Genomic DNA, 24,718 nt, shown 5'->3' on the forward strand with positions numbered 1-24,718 from the left:
CCGCGGCGCGAGCTCGGTCCTGCGCCGGCGCAGCCCACGGGGCACTCCGGGCCCGGGCTCAAGGGGGTCCCGGGGCCGCCCGCCGCCAAGCCCCGCCACAGCGCCCGGCTCCTGCTCGGCGGTACGGGGCCCCGCCCGGCCCGCGCTACGGGCCGCCAACGGGGGATGACCGGGGGGAACGGGCGACGGGGGCCCGCGACCGTTTCCGCAGCCTCCTCTCGCCTCGTACTCGGCCCTCCGAGGCCAGAGGTGGCCGCCGGGGCCGGCCCGCTCGGGGGAGGGGGGTGGAACGGCAGAGCCCAGTCCTGCCGCCCCCGAGGGCCCGCGGCTCCTGCAGTTTTTAGAACGTGGATGAAATGCAAGCCCGTTAGCAGCGGCATTTGTTGGCATTCTGATTACCATTCCTCCTCAAGCCTTCATTATCAGTTAATGGAAGATACGACCTGAAGAGCTGAAAAACGGCAATCTGTTTTATGCAACGGCTAAATCCGAGCCATTAGTTAAATACAACGTTTCTAAGGGCACAAAATCCCTTTTGATCCTGTTTGTTCCTCCAGCTGCAGCACTATCAGCCCCCAAAGCCAGTGGTTAGGGCATTGCCTTTTCGAGTGTGGCCTCCAGATAAAATGATCTAGTGATACAGTAAGCCTAAATTACAAACTCAATGTCCAGTTTTAAAATCCTTCCTTTGGTTAAAAGTACTTTAAATTGTTTCCCAGGAGCAACTGTTCAACTGTAGGCGAGTCAGATCCTTTCCCCCACCCCCTTGTCGCTTCTTGCTCTCCTGGCCACACCAAGCACAACCTAAATGCCCTCCCCAGCACTTCTCCCAGCGACCCTGCCAACAACAGAGCACTACTTCTCTCCCCAGAGTGCTGTGCCTGGTCGAAACACGCAGCAGCCACAGACAAAGCTTGTTTTAACATTTCAGCATGATCCTCTTCAGCAGTTTGCACTGGACAGACAGGATTACCATCCATGCAGCTGCACATTAGTGCCTTCAAGGCAGACAAACTGAAAGGGCTGCTGTCAAAAGAATTTTTTTTTTTTTTTTTACATATGCCAACTAAATTAAGCCTTCCACATCAAGAATGAAAAATAATTTTCAAATATAATCACTGCTCCAGATAACATGGAAAAATCCTTCAATTATAACAGCTCTTTCCTGGAAGGATCCGAATATTCACATTTCTTAAATCTGCAATCCTATTATGCCACCCTACTCTCTACGTCAGTTCCTCAGGCTATAGTTTTGGAAGACAGGGGCTTTGGCAAGACCATCACCTTAGAAAGTTCCCACATACAACACTCCTTCAAATTGTTCTCTCCTCTGCACTACTGCAACTGTCAGAGCTCTTTGTGAAGCCTGTGAACCAGGCAGCTGATTAATCCATGTTATTTTTGTTTATTTCTGAGAAGAAAAAAGGAAGGGGGAAGGGAGGCTCACAGCACAGCCCCACAGGCAGGGGCGCCAGCACAGCCAGAGTGCAGCACAGCAAAGCCAGGGACAGAGACTCCAAAACGTGTGCTGTCAAAGTCCCCAGACTGTGAAACCATGCCTTTGCAAATCACCTACCCACCTTCATCTTCTTCCAGCTCTTGGGTTATGGTTTTCCTTCTTCTTAAAGAACACTTTATGGTGAGAACGGAGAACCACGTACTACCATTCAGTATTTATAGGCTGAAAATCTTTCAAATTAAGAGTGGGGTAAGACATGCTCTGAACCTGCATTTTTGAAGGGTAGAGAAAATCCACTGAGACCTTTCTGGGCAATTCCTACACACGTTTGATGAGCGCACCTTTGTCCCACATGACAAGTAGCCAGCTTAGTGTTAACTGACACCAGATAGGCCTTGAGTTTTTTGGATTAAACAAATAACGGATCACAACGAAGTATGCTTGCAGAAGTCTCTGGATAGTCGGTTACCATGCAAGCTCTCCCCTCAAAGAGGAGCAATGCACTCAGTGATGCTCTTCAGGGAAGCCAGACTAGCAGCCAAGAATTATGATGAGACCGCACCGCTCCTGGTCCACAGTGCCACAGCAATAGCAACAGGAAAGTGGATTACACAACCTTTTCTTTCAATTGTGAAACTCTGAAGAGTAGAAAGGAGGGCAAGACAGAGCCCAGCTTTCTCTAGACTAACCCAGAGATACTGCTGTGTAATTCAAATGAAATTTGATTTAAATTTGTAATTCAAAGAAAAGTAGTTGCTTCAACAAAAAAAACACAAACCCACATGGAAAATTATTTATTTCATCTCTATTGTCTCCATGCAGAGCAGACCAATACAGATGAAGGGGGAAAATGCATAAGAGCAGCTGAAAAAATAGAGCTAGAAAATACGATTCTCTCTGCATTTCCAAAAGTGACAAATGTGGTGGAGTGATGCTCCATCTCCTCCCAAGGCTCTCCATCCTCAGCCCCAGGGCTGACGTAGTGGAAAACTAAGAAGCCCCTCTCTCCCACAAGCCCTGTGCTACCTCCTACCAGGTTATCTTCCCAAGAACCACAGACTGTCCAGGCCTGTGGTAGCAGCCAAGAAAAACTCAGAAATTCTTTCTTCAGTGTCATCCACTTCGCGTTCCTGAACGCTGAGCACAAAATCCTGACTGTGGTTTTGTCTTGGCAAGGCTCAGTGCTGATGCAACAACGCCAACTCATGGGCACTCACCTGGCAATGCTTCAACTTAAATGCCAGCCTCATTTTGTGAAAGACGTCTTGGGAAACAGCAGGCACATCCTTCTGTGCAAACCTGCTTCCTCCAGAGCCCTACTACAGGGTCCGTTTAGCTGCAGTCCCGGGGTGGGGGGGAAACTAGAGGGTTAGCACACTCCCCCAGTCCCTGCAGGCTAATCAGATTAATCCTCCTTCCAGGAAAGCAGGAAGCAGATGCTACCTTCAGACTTCGTGACAATGGCATGATGGAGGGAGTAGTTGGCAGAGGAAGGCAACTTCATAAAGAGGAATAAAAAAATTGCACTAAACCTCCCTCGTTGTTGCAGTGAAGCTAGTTACTGATGTAAGCCTGGGGTAAGGAAAGCTGAAAGAATTTTAGACAGCAGTTCCTGGGCAGAGAGAACCACAAGCATGAGCTCTCCAACGTTCTCTGAAAAGTAGGACAGGAGATGTCATAAAAAAAGAACTGTGTCAACAGTTCAGAAATCTCTTAGGGAAGTAAATGCCTCTGCTGTGGGGAGCATACCTGCCTCGTTGCTCTGACCCAAATCGCCCTCTCAAGGGACAAGCCCCCTCGATAAGGCCCTGTGCAGACTGCAGAGCTGTACTGATTTACAAAAGCTGTTTAAAGACAGAGCTGAGTTGGTGCAATTCACATTGTGGCACCTGTTTTGCGTCCAGTGACTCCGCTAGTTCAGTTAGACCTGTTTTTAAACAGATTTAAAAAAAAAAGAGGATCATCTAGGAATTGCGCACATCTCTGTGACGACAAAGCGCCCCTGTGGAATGATGGCCTGGTCAGCACCATGAGCTGGGATGCAGCAAAGCACTAGAAATGTCATTTATTTTTATTGGTCTCAAATTACCAAAAATTTTATCCCAAGTGTCATACAACAGAAAACTCCTCTTAAAATATACTTATTGTCACCCTTTCATATCCCTTTCTCTCCTTCCTTAGCACACAGCTTTTCCAGACCCATTTTTTAAAACCTTTTCACCAGCAGTTTCTCCCTTCCCACTTCACCCTCCCTCCAGTATTGTTTGCTGCTGTGCCCCTTCCTTTAAGGGCTGTCAGTATTAGTTCTTATCCATTCATCCTGGACTAACTCCACTGTGAGGTAAGAAGCCCAGAAATCAGCTACCATCTATATTTTTGGTTATAGCATGCTCTTAAATAGTCTACACTGAACAGAGGAAAAGCTAACCAGGGGTTATCGGCTGCTGACCAGGCTGTAGTGTTCGACTCTTGCCCAAACTGCCCAGATCTCTGCCGTGACAGTCTAGAGCTGCTGTAGCATGACAGGCAGGGCTAGCACACTACACCTCAAGAGAGCTCTGAAACGTGGTGTAGGACAGATGGTGGGTGAGTTGGGTCTCGAGGCAGGCTCAGAGCCACGTTCAGCTAATGGTTATGAGGAGAGGGAGCTCAGTCATAACAGCTTCATGGCTTTCCTTCCAGATGAAGGTGAGCTGACAGTGTGTCAATAGAAGAAAGGTTTACTGACCATTTTTCAGATAAACAGGCTGTGCTGGCTATTGGAGTGGTTAGAGCTGAGGCAAGTAATCTCCAAGCTGAGCCATTTAATTGTAGTGACCTATCCTAAAGTGCCTCAAGCTTTTGGCTCGATTTCAACATAAACAAATACAAAATAGACCAAAAAGGTGGACTGCTGAGGCTAGTGCTACCTTTAGGAACAAGTGATGTCAATGAAAAGCTGGAGATCAAGTTGGAAAGGGTCCTTTCCCCTCTATCTCATAGCACCATTAACTTCTCATGGGTAGGGAGTTCTGGCTAAAGCTGTTTATTGTTGCTTTGCCATCCCTGTTCTGACTCCAGCCCTTAGAGTGGCGGGAAAAGTACTTCCTCTTCATCAGCTACAGGAATCGCCTCTGTTGTTTTCACACAAGAGCTTGGGAGGTGCAGTTCCATCAGAATGAACCAAATGAAACATTGTCCATTCACTGTGGAGCAGTTGTTCAGTTCACTTCTGCTCGCTGTATCTTTTGCTCCATAAAATAAACAAAAAAACGGAAGCCCTGATGTGTGGATTTTAGCAGAACAGGGATAGGAGAGCCAGGGAATGAAGTCCTGCACACCCAGACCTCTTTCTCACCTGCTTCTCATACTAGCAGCCAGATCTGCACACACACACATAGGAAATAAAATTAGTGTTCCTTATTGCTTTGTAACAGCTCAGAGTCACTGTGGTGGCTCTGGGAGGCATCATGAGGTCTGCGCAGAGGTCACTCAGTTGTGAGCGAGAGTAGCACCATGACTGTAATGCCTGTACACAGGAGCAGAATTTGCTGCAGGGAGTTCCTGGGAAAGAAACAGCAAAATTAGGAGGAGCCTTAAACCAGTCCCAACAGGCAGCAGCATAGAGGCTCATGAATGGTTTGTTCTTTGCCCTTTCAAATTTACCACAAGAACATAACGTGAAGTCACTAACACAGCTGAGAAGACTCTTTCCCAGCACCCCAAGCAAAGAAGCTGTCTATAAACTGACATGTTCCACTCAGCTGCAAGGCCCAACTTCAGGTTTCAAAAACAATTTAAGCCAATTCAGTCATGCAGCTACCCAGGTATATATTCCTGTCCTTTCTCTCACAAGAGAACCAGCACTTCTGCAGCATGTTTGCGGGTACTTTAGGGACCTCATCTAGCTAACAACTACGGTTATGAAAATTTAAAAAAAAAAAGCTGGTAAATGTTATTGTTCTTTTAGCACCATCTCAGGTTTATGCTGGACTGAAGTGACTATGTACCTACCACCTCTGCATACTCTGCCAACAGCTCTGCCAGCGAGAAGTTACCAACCCAAAGCAAGCTCCCAAGTGGTCATTAACATTTCTCCACCAGAAGTTCCTGCTTCCTCAGATATAAAACTGTGGAGCTGTTTTCTGAGTACTTCCTTAAGTGTTTCAGTCAAAATGAATGAGGTGAGCCAAGGCCTCTTATTCAAATTATGGAAGTTACCTGTCTGATTACAACTGAAACAGAAGGCAATATTCAGGGGCAGCTCTCCCAGCAGATCTGAGAGGGCCTTTACTGTAGTACAGCTGGATTTGGACCTGCTGCAGCCTTAATCAGACTGCAAGAAACTAGAACAATACAGATGAGGGGAGGCCAAATATACCACTATATATATATACACACCAGTGTAGAAGAGAGGTGACTGAGGTGGGATACAATAACAGACTGTGAAATGCTGAACGATAAAGAGAAGAAAACTTATTTTCTACTCACACAGCAACATCTAATCAAAATTAATAAGCAAAAGGCTAAAAAGCAAATAATAATAAGCATCATTTCACACAGTGCAGTCAAACTATTAAACTTGCTGCCAAAAGGAAATCGCAGAAGCCCAAAGTAATGGATAGTGTCAAGAACGGATGAGAGAAGCATGTGAAGGATGAGTTCATGTGTGGTTACCTGACACACACACCTCTATGAGGCCCTGGTTCAGACAGTCCCTAAATCAGTATATGCCAGAAGCTGACACAACAGACTGGGGGACGGATCACCTTACTGGGTATGTTTCTGAGCAACCTGCTCTAGCTGGTCATGCTACATACTGTGCTAGCACAATCTTTGGGACTGACACAGCTGAAGGTTGGCATGCTTTATAGGGTCTTTGTAGTCCCATAATACTTTGTAGTCCCATAATAAGTCCCACAATAGCCAGCAGAGCAGTTTATCTAGATTCCAGCCTTGCCCATGGAATTTGGAAAGCTGGCATTCATGCGCTCCCAGAACAGGCATGGGGAAGGGTTAACTCCCTGCTCCCTGGCAGCAAGAATTGTCCGACATAACAGGCAGGAGCACTTACCAGGGATTCTTTTCCTCCAGGAGATCAGGCACAACATTTACCAAGGCAATATACAGAAATCCTCCAGAAGTGAAAGGAAGGATCCAGGCTACCGTTTCCCCTGCACAAATACACAAGACTTTTGTTATTATGTAAACAAAGCTAAGAGAGAGAACAAAGGGAAACAAGATACACACATGGGGACAATAGGCCCACCCTCCTATTGCTACAGAGGTCCCAGGGAGCCTCACCTGCTCCTTTTGGTGACTGAGCACATATTGCAAAGCAGGCCCCTAGAATCCCCCCCAGAGCTGTGGAAAGCTGCATCTTGGCTGCACTCCAGCGGTCAAAGCCAGCCCGAAGTAGGATTGCAAAGTCTCCAACCTAAGAAAACCAAGAGCTGACAGTTAGTGAATATGAACATTCTCAGTCACAAAGGCCATCCGTAACAAGACCATTTCTATTTTTCCATGCTGCCAGTCTCTCAGAGAAAGCAGCTTTCAAAGGGACAAGAAAACATTAACCAGACCCAGCCCTCCTCTCAGTAGATGAAGCACCCTTGCAATCCCTCATGATGGCACAATACAAAGCCCTCTCACCTCATGTGGGATTTCATGCAGAAGAATGGCCATCGTGGTTAGGAACCCAACCTGCAGCAGAGGAGAAAAGGTGATTAGGAAACAGTCCCCCCAAGACTGAGAGATGAGACTTTCAACAGCATGTCAGGGCCCCTTTCTCCAAGTTAAGACTTGTTACTCAGAGCTTAGAACTATTCAACGAAAGGGTAGATGAGCTAACCCTTCCTGTAAGGCCAGTACAAATGACTAACGTGTCCCAAGTTTGAAGGAGCTCTGCATCAGAGGGTCAGGATAGGGTTGCTTTTTACTGTAGTCTCCATTTTCTCAGAAACTTCCAGAAAATAGGAGGGACTCCTCACATCTTTGGTTTTTTTGCATGTTGCATCACACTTGAGAACAGGCCTCTCCAATACACAGCTGGCAACAGAAACCTTACCTTTCTGCTAACCAGGAAGCTGGCTGCTACTGCCAGGCCGTGTGTAAAGTTATCAATGGTGTTGGCCAGCAGATTGAGGTATCCACTAATCTGCAAAGAGAAGAAAGAGCCCCTGATAAGGGAAGAGACATAAGATAAAAGAAAGCACGTGGCTTAGATACAGGTTATACAGAGTCACAATTAGATGGGAAAGGTCAGGACGTAGGACTTCTGGTGAAGATCTTACGCTGTGTCAGTGCTCAAGTACAAGTTAAATGTTATGTTCAGTTTTAGAGTAAACTAAGTTTTAGGGTAAGAAAGTATTGTCCAGGATTAGGATAATCATCTTATGCAAATGATGAAGATCTCTAGAAACAGAAAAAGAGAAAGGAAAAAGAAGAAAGCCAAAATGCAAGAATAGATCTTATTCTAAATTGAACCAATTTTAGGTAACACTGACTAATTCACACAGGTGATTGGCTTCAAATATGACTTGACCTTGTTTTCTAGTCAGGTACTTTAATATTCAACTGTTAAATATCTCCTCTTCAAACGCTGGCAAGAACAATGCAACAGAACAAATGCTGTTGAAATTGCTTTTTATAACTAAACAAATCTCAAACATTGTACTAAAAAAGCTTGTGCTTGTGGGTTTGCTTTCCCTTAACAAAGAATAAAAAGAGAAGATAGTGATGACAGTCACCAAAAAACCACCTACTAGAAGGCTGGATAGCTTGTATATCCATTTGCATATAGACACATTTCTTAAAATTACAAGCATAAAACAGCTTCCTTCCTCACAAGTCCATCTCCATGTTAGACTTCCCTATCATGCTAACTGTGGTCATCTCCAGACAAATTTTGAGTATTTGACCTGAAGTGATTTATGAGGGTACCACCCCCAGCTCTTTTGCTCACAGGTTTTTGTGGTTTTTTCCATCAGATTTAACAAAAACCACTGCGTGTGGGTCCTGAGATACTGCAGTTCAGTATACAGCACTGCAGTTTAAATTATTATCAAACCAGGTGTAAGCCAATACATCAGGCTGTCTCTGGACTGCAAGAACTAAGCTGGCATACATTAACCCCACATATAGGGCAGCATCCAGTGAGTGGAGAGACTGTCTAGAAACTGTGAGGCATTAACCTCTTACTTCACCATAGCATCAGATGCCGAAGTTCAGCTGGAAAAACACAAGCGCTGATGGGTTTCATGACCCCGCTTTGGTCTGCTCTACCCTGTTTCTATCAACCTCTGCTTGGGGCATCTTTTCTTTCTGCCATCTGTACTCCACAGCTTAGGTGAGGCTTTCTGCCAAGCCTCTCTCTCCAAAGCACCACCTTTCTGCAGGGCACTTCTACTGCACAATCTCAGGACACCTTTATAGGCTCTATACTTTCAAGAGTGCACTGATGATTAAATATGAAAAGAAAGAATTAAGCAAAGTCTAACTACAGATCACATTTAAGAAATAATCTAAGTAACATCTCCACAATGGATGCAGAAGAGTTTCCTGCATGTTTTTTTAAGAAGGGGAACGCAAGGGGATGCGTGCAGGCAGACCCATGAACACAGCAGTTTTACTTCTCATTCCTCATTTTCAGTCGAATATGACTGTCTAAAATTTCTCCTTTTCATGTTGGGATTTTATGTGATTGCATCTTCCCCAAAGGCTAGTAATAATTATTCACATAAGTTCTACACAAAAATGCTTTCCCATACCACTGTACAGGGGAAAAAATAGACTTCATGATTAAAACATTATGACTTTTTCTTGTCAGTGGCTTGGGCAAAAGCTGTCACTGAAAGAAGCAAAGCCTTGGAGTGCTCAGAAATAAATTGGGTTGATCTGACAGTTATGAGCCTCTGACATTTACATTCTGTGAATCCTAATAGGATGTTCTCGTTGCTCATAAAGAGCACAGCCAGATGAAGTGTTTATGTTCATGCTTCAGAATTAATGTCACTATGCAATAAAACATACTTCTACAAATCAGCAAGGACCCCATGTGCCACAGGGAAAAAGAAAGAATAAGCAAGGCAAAAGTACTCCACAATGTTTTTACTTGTTGAAGGAATAAAGGCTGCAATGCGGGACAGAACTGATCTATGTTTGGGCACAAAGGAAGCCTCCCACCTGCAGTTTTCAAGCCAGGACAAATTATTACAGCAGCAGCTAAAGAGCAGAAGTGCTAATATATATGGACAAAGAACAACTGATTACAGCTTACTAATCATTAAGCCCTGAAGGGTGACTTTGTTTGTTTAAATAGTATCTTTCCCTTTTTGTTTTCTGGGAAAAGTTGGGGGGGGGGGGTGTTCCTGGGTGAATAGTAGAACCAAAGAAGTCTGGCTTCTTAGGGCTTTCTCTCTTTTCTTTGCAAGCACCTACTTTGCTTCCAGCAACACCGTTTCCCTGCACACCCCTTTGCCACCCTGCATTCCATGACAGCCACTTCCCCACCAGGCAGGGGCAGTGGGGCTGACCTGCTGCTCTGCCAGCCCCACGGACCTGTCAAGCAGCATGCAGCATCTACATTCTGCCAGTTTTTCAGTAGGGCATTAGTTTGCATTCCTGCTCTATCACCATGCTGGTTTTTATGGAACTTGCAGAAATTTGATTACCCTCAAGACTTCTATCCTCTTCTGAACTCAAGTAAAATTAATTACGGGTTCAAAAGTTATTGAAAATGAAGGGCAGAACAGATGGACAGACAGATGGAATGACTGCTTATGTTGTTGCCTAAGGAAACAGGCTAACAACGCAGGAATATCTTGGTAGTTTTGGTAATTTCCCCCCTACCAGAAAGACTATTAACATATTCAGATTATATGCTCAGAAGGTAGAAAGTTAAAACTACACACATTAACTCATTAGTTTCTATTTCATGCTATATTGACAACAGCTATAAGACTGAACAGAGGTGTTAGGATTTTAAAGCTAGAAGGGCTCTCCATGGTTGTCTAGACAGTTTACATAACACAGCTGAAAGAGTCTCATTCAATTTCTGCACGAAGCCCAGTTTCTTAAGCTATAATGTACTTTGCAGAAAGCAGCTTAAATCACAGTTTAAAGCCCACAAGTGACAAAGAATCTACCGTGTCTCTAAGGTAAGTTGGTCCACTGGCAAGTTCCCTCAGTTACAGAGTTGTCTTTGATTTCTAGTCTGCTACTGTTTGGTATAGGTTTAATTATTAAAATTTAGTCACGCCTCTTACATGGGTATTTGTGTATTTTAAGTCACCCCTGATCTGTCGTCTACAGAGCTAAAGACTAAAGAAAACCACTTGTTATCACGTACTGCAGACTTAATTATTTCAGCTCTCTCCTGACCACTTTACAAATTATCATAGTATTTTGGATATTGTGAATAATGCTACTGGAAAAAGTCAGAGACCTATTTCATTACTGCTGTACAGAAAGAGGAACACTTGCCTCTTCTCATACATACTATTTCCTACTCACCCATCCTCCTGGCTGTAGCATCATAATGGAAGAATGCATTCAAACAACTTCCTACTGTGATTCTCACACCTTTTTCCAAGGCACTGACTTCCTAGAAACCACCCCTATCTTGTAAATATGACCTGCATTCTTTCTTAATCTATTCCTTAATATTTGCATGTATCAAAACATGTTAAAAATTCAGCTCTGATGAAGTTACTCAGTTTAGCTGATATCACTGATCTCATCCAGTCACAATGTGTCATTTAAGTAATATTACAGTATCTGCAAATGTGAAGATATACTGGTTTTATAATCACTTAGGAAAAAAATCATAACCAGTGAACAGATTGGGGGGGGGCTGCATTAATCCAGTCCCTGTTGATAATACAGAATAACTGATATTTAATACAGCTAACATGAGCAAAGTTGATTTCATGCAGTACTGGTTTCATTAGAATGCTAAAGTTCTGGTTTATATACTTTTGTCAGTGTCATTAGCTTTATCAAACAATCTGATGACCGAATAAAAGGCAGGGAAAGATGTCTGGTTGACAGGTATTTATCTTCCATAAGATCATATCAATTAGCACCATTAATTACCTTTTTTTTTTTTTACATTAGGACCAGGCCCTGAGCAATTGTGTCCCCCACCAGTGTTTCATTTCTACTTGAGATCAGTGGTAGACTAACCATCCTCTAAGTCCACAGTTCCTTATATAAACCTTTCTAAAACCATGGCACAATGTTTCATATCCCAGTAATACTGGCTCCTTCACCACTATCACATCTAGAAACACCAACGCGGCACCTTGCAGTCTGTGCAGGGTTCTGTACAGATTACACGAATACGACATACCAAAAATACCCAGTGACCTCACCATATCTGTCACGTTGCGTAGTAAGAGCTATAAAGTTATAGCAAAACAATTTTAAAATAGAAAGACTGAAGGGCCTCTGTCTGACCACATATCCAGGTTTGGGCTAGTTCATGCAACCACGCTTTCTGTTCATAGTTACTCTCCTACCATCCTGAAGATTTTTATGGGCTTTCAAACTCAAATTATAGGTCCTCCTTCACCAAAGTGGTCATTTACTCTCTTTCTTGTGATGTTCACCCAGACAAGGGTTTCTGCAGTGCAAAGATAGTAACATAAAACTGAAAGCAAAGCCGATCTAAAGGTTAGCCACTGCCCAATGGTACAGTACTCCTCCTCTTCCCTGCTCCACCTCCAATCCTATGAGCTTGATGATCTCCCTTATCCTAGCACTATAGGCTGTCTGTCAACATGCCAAGCTGCTTCAAGAAGTTAAGAGAGAAATAAACCTGGGGCGGATGGAGAAAAAAAAAAAAAAAAAAAAAGAAAAAAGTCAATTCTTCGCCTGTTTAGCTCCATGAATAGGCTCACTGTGGGGTCAGATGAGGTCCAGTGCAAAGGAAGTAATGGGAAATACAGGTTTGGAGGCAGAGGTGGACAAGCAGCCCTTTTTGGCAGCAGATAAATAGTTTATCTGAGAAACTGAACTGCTAAGTTTTACAGTGGATAGCTTCAACTGTCAAAATGCTGCCAAAAGGTGCCTTAAAAGGAAACGTGCAGTTCACAAGTGATACAAATCAGGTACTAGAGAACAGAGAAATCATGGCACAAAGATTTAAGCAAAGATATAATGACTATAAGATATAGAGTACCAAAACGTGAAAGTACTGCACTTCGGTCTCAGGATTCAGCCAAAACTAACATCATCAGACTTATGCCTTCACAATAGTGACTGCCTCTTGCGCATAAACTGCAGTGCAGATTTTCTCCCAAGTCCGCTATTTCCTCCCTGTTGTGACCTGGACAGACACTTTGACAAGAGCAAAATTAAGCACAACTCACTCAAACACTGATTTCCCCACTCAGACACAGTTCTTTTCACAGACAACTCATTCTCCTGAATGAATTTTAAAATACGTACCCCGAAAACAGAAGATGTAAAGGTCAATTTGTGGGTCTCTTACCTTGATTCTGTTGTCTGTTGGACAAGACTGGAGAGAGGAGCCATTACACTGAGCTGAATCTGTTCCTGCTCTTTGGGGCTGGCCTGTCACCTTCGGTAGGGGGTAGCCACTGCCATTGGGAACCTTTCCAGCTGATGCTTTGGAATCACAGCCCTAAATTAAGGGAAAACAACTTGTCACTGCCTTTTTGTCAGGGCAGATGAGGCGCTTAGTACAGTGCTCCAAACCTAACAGCACTCCCTCCCCTCTGGCTGCTAACTTACCACACCAGGACATTCCTTCTCTTCTTTCTCTAGGAAGATCTTCTCTAGCACCAGGAAGGTCAGGAAACCAACAATCACCCAGAGACCCAGAAGCTTCTGCTGCTGAAAGCTCTGCCCTTCTCCTGAGGGACAAGAGAGAAACCATGTCATTATCAAGTACACAGTGTTTCCCACATGTAAACCCACGCCGCACCAGAGAGTTTAACCAGCAGTTCCAAGACAAAAAACAAGACAATAGAAACACCTCCTGCAAGGAATAAGGAGCAAACATATCTCAAAGCAAATTAGCTTAACTTGCTCATTCTTGATCTAACATATCCTCATCTCAGGACACTAAGAGTGAGAGCCCCTACCCCTTTTGCTTCAATAGTGCAATCCAGAGTATTTCCTGACAACACTAGGAATTTCCTTCTTCCAGAGGCAAGTGAAGATTACATCACAAAAATCCTGCAGCTGTATCTACTGAGCGGCAAGCCCTGACATGAAATCTGGCATTAGTGGAGCTACAAACTCACCTTCCCCTTTCTGCCACACCTAGGCAAGTTATTAAGCCCAAAGCTATAAACTTTCTTTTCAATTACAGCCAAGCTTGTGAGATAATCATCCATTCACCCTGGCTGCAGAAATGGAGATTGCATTGCAGTGGAAGAACAGAACGACTCTGTAATGGGGCTTACATGGGTCAAGGAAACCTTTATGCTTCAGTACAGTCTGGCAGAAGCAAACAAGCTACAGCAGGAAGACAGAGTCATTTGGGAACCACTGTAGAAACGGGGAAAAAAAAGGACAGCAGGTTCTGCTGGCAGTGCTAGAGCCATGAGGAAGAGGACCAAAGGCCCAGCAGATTTGAAATCCAAGGCCATATGTGCAAGGAAGTCCAAGAAACCCAGGGCATCCTTTTCCCTCTCTCATGTTTTCAGCAAAGAAATGATTTCTTGGTCTCTCAACAGGTGGGATGCAGCAGCACTTGCCTTCTATGCTATCAGTTTGCTGAAGCAGAGAGATGCAATCACTACAGCTTTCAACAACCCTGGCTATCTGAGGGGTGAAGGAGATACACTGATATCTATCCCAACCCAAACAGTGTTTAGTTTGCAGGCGCACACAGGTTTCTGTCACGTTCATTTCCTTTTTCTCCCCCTGACCCCACTCCTCCATCTTAGTCATGGCTCTGTGGACAATTTTCCATGACTTCTCCTTGAGCAAAGATTGAGAGGGCAACACATTTGGGCTCCCATAGATCGAAGTACCCAGCAGAGGGACTCCAGTTAGTCCCAAGAAAGAGGCTCTAGGACTAACACTGTTATAGGGACAGATTTTTAGACAAGCTGCATCTGATGGGGCAGAATCCCCACCTGAGATGGTGCACATGTTCATGTACCAGACCACACACACATTCACAATTTCCCACCAGATTAAAGCAGCATTCCCTTTTCTTACAGAAAGGACAAAGAAAAATCAACAGAGATTTACAGGAGTACGGGGTAACATAGGAAAAGTCGATAGATAAGAAATCCATTGGAAGTTACTGAACATAAAGAAACCATGGCCAACTCAGGAAGCCTCCAATCTCAAAATCTTTGGACTGCAGAGTACAAAGATGAAGTATTACATATGTTTTTATTGTTCTTATATCCTCCCCTAGGCATCTGCTTTTACACATTGTTTGAAAGAGAATACCAGCCTAGACCAGTTTTTGGGCTGACCCAGCCTGGCTGATCTTGTATTTTCAAGATGGAACAGACTCAAAAAATGTAGCAGTAGGCATAGCATGGACTGCTTCTTGGTACATAAGGCTTTCATACCCGTCGTTGCACTGCATGTGTAGGCCCAGGCTTCAGGAAGCAGGTGCAGAAACACATTCCCCAGTAGTCCACCAATTGCAAAACTCAACAACTGCTTCAAACGGTGTGATCCAGCTAAAAAGAAAAAAAACACCCAAAACAAAAACTGATCACAACTCAGCTGGGAGCCAGAACATCTCCAGCTGAGATTTCGCACAAAGAGACCTAAATTGGAAGCATCTGCAAAGCAAGTTTTCAAAGGTGAGAGCACAAAACAAATAGCTGGAGTGCAAGAAAAAGCCCTTGCACCACGTGGCTGGGACAGCAGCGTGTGGGAGGGTCCTGGAGCACGCAGGGTGGAGAACAAACAATACCCTTTGTACAAGCTCCACCCAGGGCTTTTGTCCGAGGACTCCCTATCAAACTGGCAGGTATGGCCTAAAGTACCAGAAATGGACTGTCTATTTCAGAGGACAATACTTCTGTGACAAGGTCCCGTTCACCACCGTGCCATTCAGTCACAACCCAGGACTTTTGGCTTCAGAAAGGCTAATGCAGGTATCAGGCTTACCTTCTGACCGCAGAGCAGCTCCTGTCTCAAATGGGATCACCAGCAAGGGGAAGACCCCACTCAGCCCCACCATGAATGAACCGATGAGGGAACAGATCCAGGCATCCAGCCGCTCACTGCTGAAAAGGTTTCCCCAGGACTCTGCCTCCTTCTCGCACAGAGGACCAGAACTAGCAGCAACATGACTCCTTGGGAGCTGCTGAGCTTCACAGGCCACGAACAGAAACAAGGAGAGCGTCCCATCAAGCAGAAGCTTTTGTTTGGTCATCGCTAAGTGGTCTCAGCCGGGCTGGCCGATCTCTGAAAAGAGCAGGGGAGAGCAGTTCTGAGAGCATGCCCAAGACTCCCTCCCACTGTCCCGGAGGAAAGGCCTCGGTCACACCACCCCCTCCCTCAGCACCTTAGCACAGGTAGGGATCCCCATAAGGAATATCTGAAATTCTTCCCGATTTCAACACAGCACTAAAGGACAGAGAGGCTGTTTATCATCGGGTGTACGAAACTGCACATGAGACATCTTGTGAAAGAGTCTGGATTTCAGCATCTCCCTCAGGTGGGCTGGACAAGGACTCCAAGTATCCTTGTCCTTGCCCTTCAGTGTCCTCAGGCTTCAGAGAAAGGTATTGACCAGAGATACTACCCAGATAAGTCTTCTCTTTGCCATGGAACTGCATCCATGTAACAAATTAGGATGCAAAACAGGCAACATAACAGAGGTCTGTAAAATCATGAGTGGCGTAACGATGGTGAAAGGGTAGATTATTCACTGTCTCTTCAGACGTAAGTGCTAAGAGCAATCACATGAAGCCAGTGAGGGTCAGCTTCAGAACAAAACAAAAAAATGTGACTCTTCATCAGCAGGTAACTCATGTGGTAGTACTTCTCCAAAAATTATGAAAAATTTTACATGGATTCAACAAAAGGCAGGACAAGTACTAGAAAGACAAACCTATTGATCGTTCATGGTTAGAGAGCTCACATTAGACTCAGGAAATCCCCTTATCTGAAAGGAGCTGGAGGCTGGAAGAGTAGCTGGAAAATATACATACTCGTCTTATTTTTAGTCTTTCCTAGAAGGATCCTGGGTTAGATGGTCTCTTAGTCAAAATCAGCACAGCTGTTACTAAGAACTCTTCAGTCACAAGAAAACTGAAGAGAAGCGGGCATGTTAGAAGAGGAAATTAATGATAATTACCCTCTCATTGGCAAACAGGAAAGGAAAGCAAATGATGCAAAGGCTGAAGTATAAATGCTCCTTCAGTCTCCAAAAGAAAAAGTGAAATGTGACAAGCAAAATTAATTTGGAAATGGAAGAAAATAGCGGGTTATAAAAGAACAACTTAACAAATATTCGCAAAACAGCTGTAGATTGAGAGGGAATAACGGCATTCACTTGAAAGCATGTAAGAAACCAGTCAAAGTAATCTCTGAAGCATTAGTGACCATCTCTGAGAATTTACAGGAATATGGGAAGGCCACAGAAGGCTGGAGAAGCATCATGCCTCACCTACCTTTATAAAAAGAAAAAAAAAGGTGGGAGAAGACTTAAGAAGTTACCAGTAACTTCAATCCTCTGAAAGATTCTTGATCAAGTTAAATGATCAGTTTGTAGTTACCTACAAGATAAGAAAGTGATAAAGATAGCAAAGCATTAAGTAACAGCCAGACAGAAAGGGGCCTGAAATTATCAAGACAAAATTCAGGGTGTTGGAACTGATCTAAGGGCTCACTACAGCTGAAAAGAGCGAGGTTGCCCCTTGTCCCCCACCCCCCCTCATGACGCATCCCCTCCCCATGCTCACACCTGACCCCATGAGTGAACAGGCTCAGAACAAACTATCAGGAAAAACTATTTCTTTAAAGGCTTGGCCCTTTTCAAAATTCAGTCCCTGAATTCAGTCACTGCGGGAGGAAGACCCAGTTGCAGTGAGCAATCAAAAAAAAAAAAAAAATTAAAGGACAGGCTCCCATGAAGGAGTGTGCTGAGCTCCAAGCACAGCGACCGTGGGCACTATAGGAACAGGAAGGATGCAAGGAGGAACCTAGGAAGACACTGGCTTGGTTAGCTCTGCAAGAACCACTAAAACTTTCTGTGGCAAGATAATGTCCGATCAAGTGTAAACTCTACTGACCCATACAAAACCCATCACTCTTTTTTTTTTTTTTTTTTTTGACAGGGAAAAGAAAATCCTTCAACATAGCAAGTTCAAACCAGCTCTGGATTTTGTGGCATCTTATTGCAGTGTTTTGATCTGGCTGCAGGAACCCTAAACCTACCTATAGCATACTATCAAACCAATCTCAGTAAAGGCCACTATAAAACTGTATACTAAGTGGGAAAAAAAAAAATAATCAGACATGACAGAACAGTAACTCTGATGTGCCACAAAATAAAAATGCATTCATGCATTACATTGATTCAGAAATTAATTTCAAGCCAGCAGGCTTATGTTGCTACAAAGCAGACAAATGACATCCTAGGACATGTTAGTAACTACATTGTAGGTGTGACACAGAAGCAGTAATTCCATTCCCCTCCACACACAAGACCTCAGGAAACAGACCACACCCAGCCTCACATACTCTTCTTTATAGAACAGATGTAAAAATCAAGAGACATCACAGTGGAAAGAAACAAAAATTAGAGTGTAGAAAGCATGACTTGGAAAAAATGACTGAAGGACCTGGGTGTGTTTAGTCTTAAAAAGATAACACTGAAGTGAACAGAACAGTCTGCATATATTAAATGTCACAAGAAAGGGGGAAAGCTCTCAATTCTTCCTCCACATTGTAGCATCAGCTCAAGTGGTAAACAAGATTCAGACTGGAGAGGAAGAAACAAGTTTACATAGTGCCAGAGTGGTGATATACTGAAACAGGTTCCCTATGATGCAGAATCTCTGGCACTGTGTGGTTTTGTTTTTTTCTTTTGAGAAAAAGAATAAACACCTGATGCAGATGCTATGTCATTGCAAAGACTAGATTCCTTCTTGAAGACCCTCCAGCCCTGCACCTGTGATTTGATGTAAGCTGGTGAGATCTTTGTTCTACTGGCAAGACCCTACAAAAAAGGGCAGGTTTTCAGCTGTAAATCACTATTGGCACAACCACTTCAAAACAACAGGGAAGGGCTGGGGTGGGGTGGCAGCAAGGGACAATTTCATCTCTCACAACCTCCACACACCAACTCACCTCAGACCCTGAGGTGAAGAGGCACTGGGCTGATGCTCAGGGCACTAGTAACAACGGCGAGGAGAGCCTGACAGGCCAGAGATGCTGCCCTCTGCCCAGCTGCACCACACGCACACCCCTGGGACGCTGCCAGGCCCTCTGGCTCCCCTCACCGGGGTTCAGGTTCCCCCACAGCTATGCAAACAGACACACACAACTACAGTAAAACTACGCCACAGAACCCCCCAAATTTCTCCTTCGGAAAAAACCAACAAACCCACAAAAAGATAGGAAGCTCTTAAAATGTTAGCTGTCCCCTAACTGAACAGAGTTTCTTCTGTCCTGAGGACCCACACAGGCTGAAACCATAAGCCACAGAGGCATCTGCACAGGGAGGTGATGGGACTCTGCAGGCAGATTACACCAGCCACAGCCTTTCTCTCTGCTTACTAGCTGCTGCATAACAACCTGCAGTTAGAGAATTTCCTGCTTTAAAAAAGACAGGCACCCCTTCCAATCCCAGAGCAGGCCTGGCAGATGTCCTCATCATTTATGATGGGATTAGACCTAGAAAATGATTGAGAACAGCTTCTTCGTGAGGAACAGAGAAAAAAAAAAAAAAAAATCAGGATTTATACAACCACCATATGCCTATGAAGAGGCAACAAACACACACAGCAAAACGACTGTTCTCTGCAGCACGGCAATGATGGGAAGTGGCACAAACTGGCCTCTTCTGCAACATTGTCGTCACAGATTTTGAGAATCAGTCTGGAAAAGTAATCACTGCAACCGATCCAACAGGTCCATTTCTTCCATCTCGTTCTCCACACTCGCAGCCCACATCTGTTCCGAGGGACACCTGAAAGGGTCTTTGAGACTAAGTGACCAAAATCCTGGAGAGAGGCAACAGCACACAGGATAACGGGCATTTCAGGGCTCTGAAAACAGGCTGCATACCTGGCTTCATGTCCTTCTTCCAGCAGCAAAAGGGACCAGCTTCCTCCAAAAAGAGATGGTGATGGACAATAAAGGGGCAGAAAACCGATTCCCCTAACTCACATTTGTGTCAGTCAACTTTCTGTGGCCCACTAGTCTTTCTTCTCTTGTTACTTACACAAGGGAAAAACAGTACGTTTCTTTACACCTGTGCTGCCTGACCATTACCCTGTGGCTCAAGAACATCCCCATATCTCATGCAATAATGCTTATAAAACATCTATGAGGAACTTGGTGCATCATCCAGGACACGCCTGAACTGATCTTTGTGCCCAGATAAATATTTTGAGCACATTCCCAGCATTTGCTTCTTCCTATCATAACCACTTGCTCTAAAAAAATGCACTTTTTGTCTCTATAGCCCCTTTGCTTCTCTATCTCACTAGTACATGCTCCTCATGAGACATGAAGTTTACCTAGTGTTTGCAAAGTCTCTAAATTCAAACTGGCTGCTCCTAAGAAAAATATTTAAGAGGAAGAAAAGGAGCAGTCAATATGTAGTCCTAGGAAAAAAAAAGTTCAAGAGAGAAAATAATGCCCTGTCACTAAAGTTGCAGACGGTGGGAGAAGTCTTTACCTATCCCTTATTTTAGACAACAGCATCTTTTTTAGTAACCCAGCTAAAGAAGGTCTTGAGAAATTTCTAGAGAAAGCACCTGCAGGTTCTCAGAGAAGTCTGTGGTCACTATGAGACAGAGGCATAACAAGCTTATAGAGATGTGTTTTTCTCAGGAAGGGTAATACAACCTATTTAAGAACATGCATGGGAGAGAAATAGCCAGTGCATCACTCCCTTGTCAGTTTTGACAACACCATGGGTTGGGATCACAGCTCCCAGCCATGTCGGATCACAACCCTGTCACCATTTCCACTGGAGCAGTCTCCAGAGCACCATGTGTCCTGCGCAGGGCTCCCAGCCCAGCATTCAGGAGCCAGGTCTGCTCAGCTCCTTCTGCCACATCACTGGAATAACCATGAGGTCTTCCCAGATCAGGAAGAACAAACGAATAAGAAACAAAAGAATAAGAATTTACATTCCTTGAGTAGGGGCAGGGGGAGGCTGCATACCAAGCCAGGACAGGAGAAGGCTCCAGGGAGACCTTATAGCAGCCTTCCAGTACTTAAAGGGGCTACAGGAAAGCTGGGGAGGGACTCTTGATCAGGGAGTGTAGGGATAGGATGAGGGGTAACGGTTTTAAACTGGAAGAGGGTGGATTTAGATTAGATATAGGAAAGAATTCCTTCACTGGGACAGGTTGCCCAGAGAAGCTGTGGCTGCCCCCTCCCTGGAAGGGTTCAAGGCCAGGTTGGACGGGGCTTTGAGCAACCTGGGCTAGTGGAAGGTGTCCCTGGCCATGGCAGGGGGTGGAACTAGATGGTCTTGAAGGTCTCTTCCAACCCAAACCATTCTAGAAGAGCTCCTGCTCTCCTTCCAAGAGGGTCACAGGGCCTCCCTCCCCTCACAGCACTCACTGAGCACCTCTGTAGCAGGCATTGTCTGAAAAAACAAGGACAAAACTTTAAGTGCCAAGGCAAAAACCTACTGGAAAAGAAAAAATAAAATATTGACACAACAGCGATTCCTGCAGCAACCCGCCTCCTCCCCTTAGACACTCTGTCTTTTCAGACCACACAGCTTCATCTTAGTCTCAGCCCAATCGCTCATTGCCACACACTGACATTTTAGATGTTGTTAGGGGGAAAAAAATGAAAAAGAAAACGCTTTTTTACAAGTGTTTTCCCTGGAAGCTCGTTGCCTGGTCTTACAGTTGCAAAAGAGTACTGTATGGAATGGAAAAAAAGTTATTTTCCAGGGAGGAAGCATAATTTTCAGCCAAAAAACTCTCCACGAGCTGCCTCCCTTCAGTAGCCCTGTGGAGAGCTTTGAATTCCTCCTGGAAGCCCTGACCTCGGCAGAGGCAGCAAAGGTCTCCAGTCCCTCCAAGCGCTCCCTTCTCTCTCAGCCAGCGCCCACCTTCAGGGAACACGCTGCTCCGGTGGGACCCTTCCCCTTTCCCCCACCCCTCTCACAAAACCCCGCTTTGCAGAGCCCCGCATTCCTGCAAATCACGCACATCACAGCGTGCGCAGCCCAAACCTGGAGATGCGCAGGACTAAGAACAACGGGGTATCGCAGATCCGAAGGGATTACAGACCCCGGGCAAACCCAAGAGCTGGCAAGGGAGGCGGTTAAAACGCTGATTGAGCACCCCCGTCGTTTGGGAGACAGCGACTCCTTCCCCATCCTACTCGGGATGAAAGAGGAAAGTTTGCGGGTCAGGCAATGGCGTTCACCCCCCCAGGGCGAGGGGGGGTTCTCTCCCCCCAGCAGCCCGGGGCAGAGGCCGGGCAGGCCCCGGCACAGCCCTTATCTGCGGGCGATTAAGACGGCGGCCCCGCTCTTGCAGTTGTTTCTAACAGCACCGCGGGTGGCGGCTGCCGGGACAGATGGGTTTGCCGTTAGCGGAATGCTGACCCACGCAAAGCAAGACATATTTCCCCGGGGAGGGGGGAAGGGGGGGAGTAATTAACCCTGTTCACGCACCTTACTGGACCATTACGTTAGTTGCCCCTCAGGGGGTCCATGTGCCACTGTGGTGGCCGCGCAGCCCCCGGCCACCCCGCGCAGCCGGGACATATCCGGGGCGGGGGGGGGCGGGCAGGGAGCGGGCCCCCCCCCCCACCGCCGCCGAGCCCCTCCCGCCGCATCGGCTGCCGGAGGAGCGACTTCTAAAACTTTCCCCACTGCGTCCCGCCGGGGCCGAGCCCCCAGCCCCGGGTACGCCCGCAGCGGCGGCCGCACGGCGGGGGGGACGCGCCGGTCCCGGGAGCCCGGCGGCAGCGGCCCGGCCAGGCGCTGCCCCCCACGTCTTCCCGAAAGTTGCCCCGGGCCGCGCCGCTCCGCCGCCGCTGACTCCGTCCCGCCGGCCCCTGCCATCGCCCCTCGCCACCGCGGTAGCGGAGCGGGGGGCAGCCCGGCGACACCCCCCCCCCCCGCCCCGGGCCGCCAGCCGCCGTTACCGTGCGCCGCCGCCGCCGTGCCCCGGGCCGCCGCTGCCATCCAGCCGCGGCTCGGCGCGGGCCTGCCCCGCCCGGCGGCCCCTCGGCTCCGCCTCCCCCGCCCGGCCACGTCGGTCCCGGCCTCCTCGGCACCAGCGTCGCCGCCCCGGCGGGGACCCGCCGCCGCGCGCGCTTCCGGCCGCCGCCACCGCCGAGGGGGGGAATTGGGGGGAGCGGGCACCGGGCGCGCTTCCTGCCGCCTCCCCCGCCCCGGGCCGGCGGGACGGAAGCGGAGCTCGCTGGGCCGGCCCGAGCCCCCCCGCCCTTCCCCCCAGCGCCGCCGCCTCCCGGGGTGGGGCCCGGGTGCCTGGGGGAGCCCCCGGGGGGGTACGTCCTGCCCCGGCGGAGACCGAGCTCCGTTCCCACCGCGCACGGAGAGGGAGGGGTTTTTCCCACAGCCCCGGGACGAGCTTTCTGGGCAGCGGGACAGAAACAGGCACGCTGTGGAAGACCCGTCCTTCTAGAATGTGCTTACGGGGTGGTTTGTTTGTTTGTTTTGGTTTTTTTTTTAAAATCTGCCTAATTGGATTATAAATTCTACGGGCTACAGATGTGTAAAGAGGAGCACCGTGGAAACCTGGTTCTGAGCAGAATTTCTGGAAGTTGTTAGAGCACAAGAAAGTATAGCAGCTCTCTAGGGCTTAGCCTCCAAATGTTTTTAAAAGATACGATGACTTTTAAACAGTTTTCCCCCTCCTTACAGGTTTGTTACAACCTTCACGATGACACCTGCGTAACCCCAGGGCTCCATAAGCATTACCGTCCTGACTGTTAGTGGTGAAGGTTCTTACAGAGATTTGCAGAAAGTGCATGTGCTCACGCAACTAGGTCAGAGGAGGACAAAGATTTACTTTATACAAGCTGAGCTAGTCTGGAGCTATATAGTTTCCAATACAGACACTTTCCAAAACGTACAGATGTTAGTTCCACTTCTTACCATTCTCCCCGAGAACTGGTTTCTCACTCCCAATTTTTGGAATGAATCCCATTGCCCAAGGAGACACTGCTGATGCTGACACTTCTTTCTACAGTTTCACCCTAGCCTCGTTGCATCATACAGATGCCATGCCCCGGAGCAGGATTTAGGAATTAAGTCAGCCCCAGTTGCCTGCACTGGTTTAGCTGCTCTCTCTGCATTCACGTAACGGGAACACAATCCTACATGCTGCTGCACTGCAAATGCAGTTTAAGAAAAGTTTTCTCTTTCTCACTTGCAAGCAGAATGTTTATATAGAAAGCTGAACTCTGAAAGTGAATTTTTAAAGGAAAGCTATTTTGCATTTTGTTCTCAGGTTGAGGGATTTATGGTTCTTGTGGTCCACAGCCACCCTCCCACTGCTTGAATAACTGTCACCAGCCTTGCTCCAGGGACACGGTTCCCTGTGCTGCTGGATCATACCTGTGGTTGGCACAGTTACAACAGACACCCCCTCAGGTAAATCAAGCCACACCGAGAATTTCAGACTTGCGGTATCATGGTCTCAGAGAAATGAGTGGGAGTTTGCTTTTGACTTCAGTGATGTAGGACTTCAAGACTTTCAATTTTTATGACATCCCGCCGTAAGCCAACACAGGAAGAATTCTGGATGAAATGCGCACTCAGTAGCTCATGTCGTCAGGTGGCAGCTGCTAATAGACATGCATCAGATGGAGCTTTTTCACAGTTGCTGGCTGTATGAGTAAATTTTCAGTGATGGTCTAGAGATCAGTGTGGCAAAATCAAAGCCCAGCAGGCTGGGTCCAAAAGCTGGTATTTTGTCACAATAGCAACTAGATGACTGGAGAAGGGGCCTAGGACCTTCTCCTGCCCCCCCCCCCCCCCCCCCCCCCCAAAGCCACAGAGCTGCTTCAACCTGATTTCTCTGAAAACGACATTTATGTTTCTGTGTTCTTTACGGAATTATTTCCTCAGCTGAGGAGAAAAAAAAATAGATCACT

The 24,718-nt window shown here is 46.4% G+C and overlaps 1 protein-coding gene across 1 annotated transcript; it reads right to left on the bottom strand.

Moving 5' to 3' along the window:
- Positions 1-2,237: 2,237 nt before the first annotated feature.
- On the bottom strand, positions 2,238-22,995 carry SLC39A13 (solute carrier family 39 member 13). The gene is made up of 10 exons (XM_074823948.1): positions 22,742-22,995; positions 15,551-15,850; positions 15,001-15,114; positions 13,196-13,317; positions 12,933-13,085; positions 7,506-7,595; positions 7,091-7,141; positions 6,743-6,875; positions 6,513-6,612; positions 2,238-5,002 (listed from the first exon to the last, which is right to left on the bottom strand). Exons 2-10 carry the CDS (start codon positions 15,816-15,818, stop codon positions 4,927-4,929), a joined length of 1,107 nt encoding a protein of 368 aa, XP_074680049.1. The 5' UTR covers positions 15,819-15,850; positions 22,742-22,995; the 3' UTR covers positions 2,238-4,926.
- Between the last annotated feature and the right edge of the window lie 1,723 nt (positions 22,996-24,718).

Source organism: Strix aluco, chromosome 4 (genome assembly GCF_031877795.1).
Source record: "Strix aluco isolate bStrAlu1 chromosome 4, bStrAlu1.hap1, whole genome shotgun sequence".
Taxonomy (NCBI): Eukaryota; Metazoa; Chordata; class Aves; order Strigiformes; family Strigidae; genus Strix; species Strix aluco.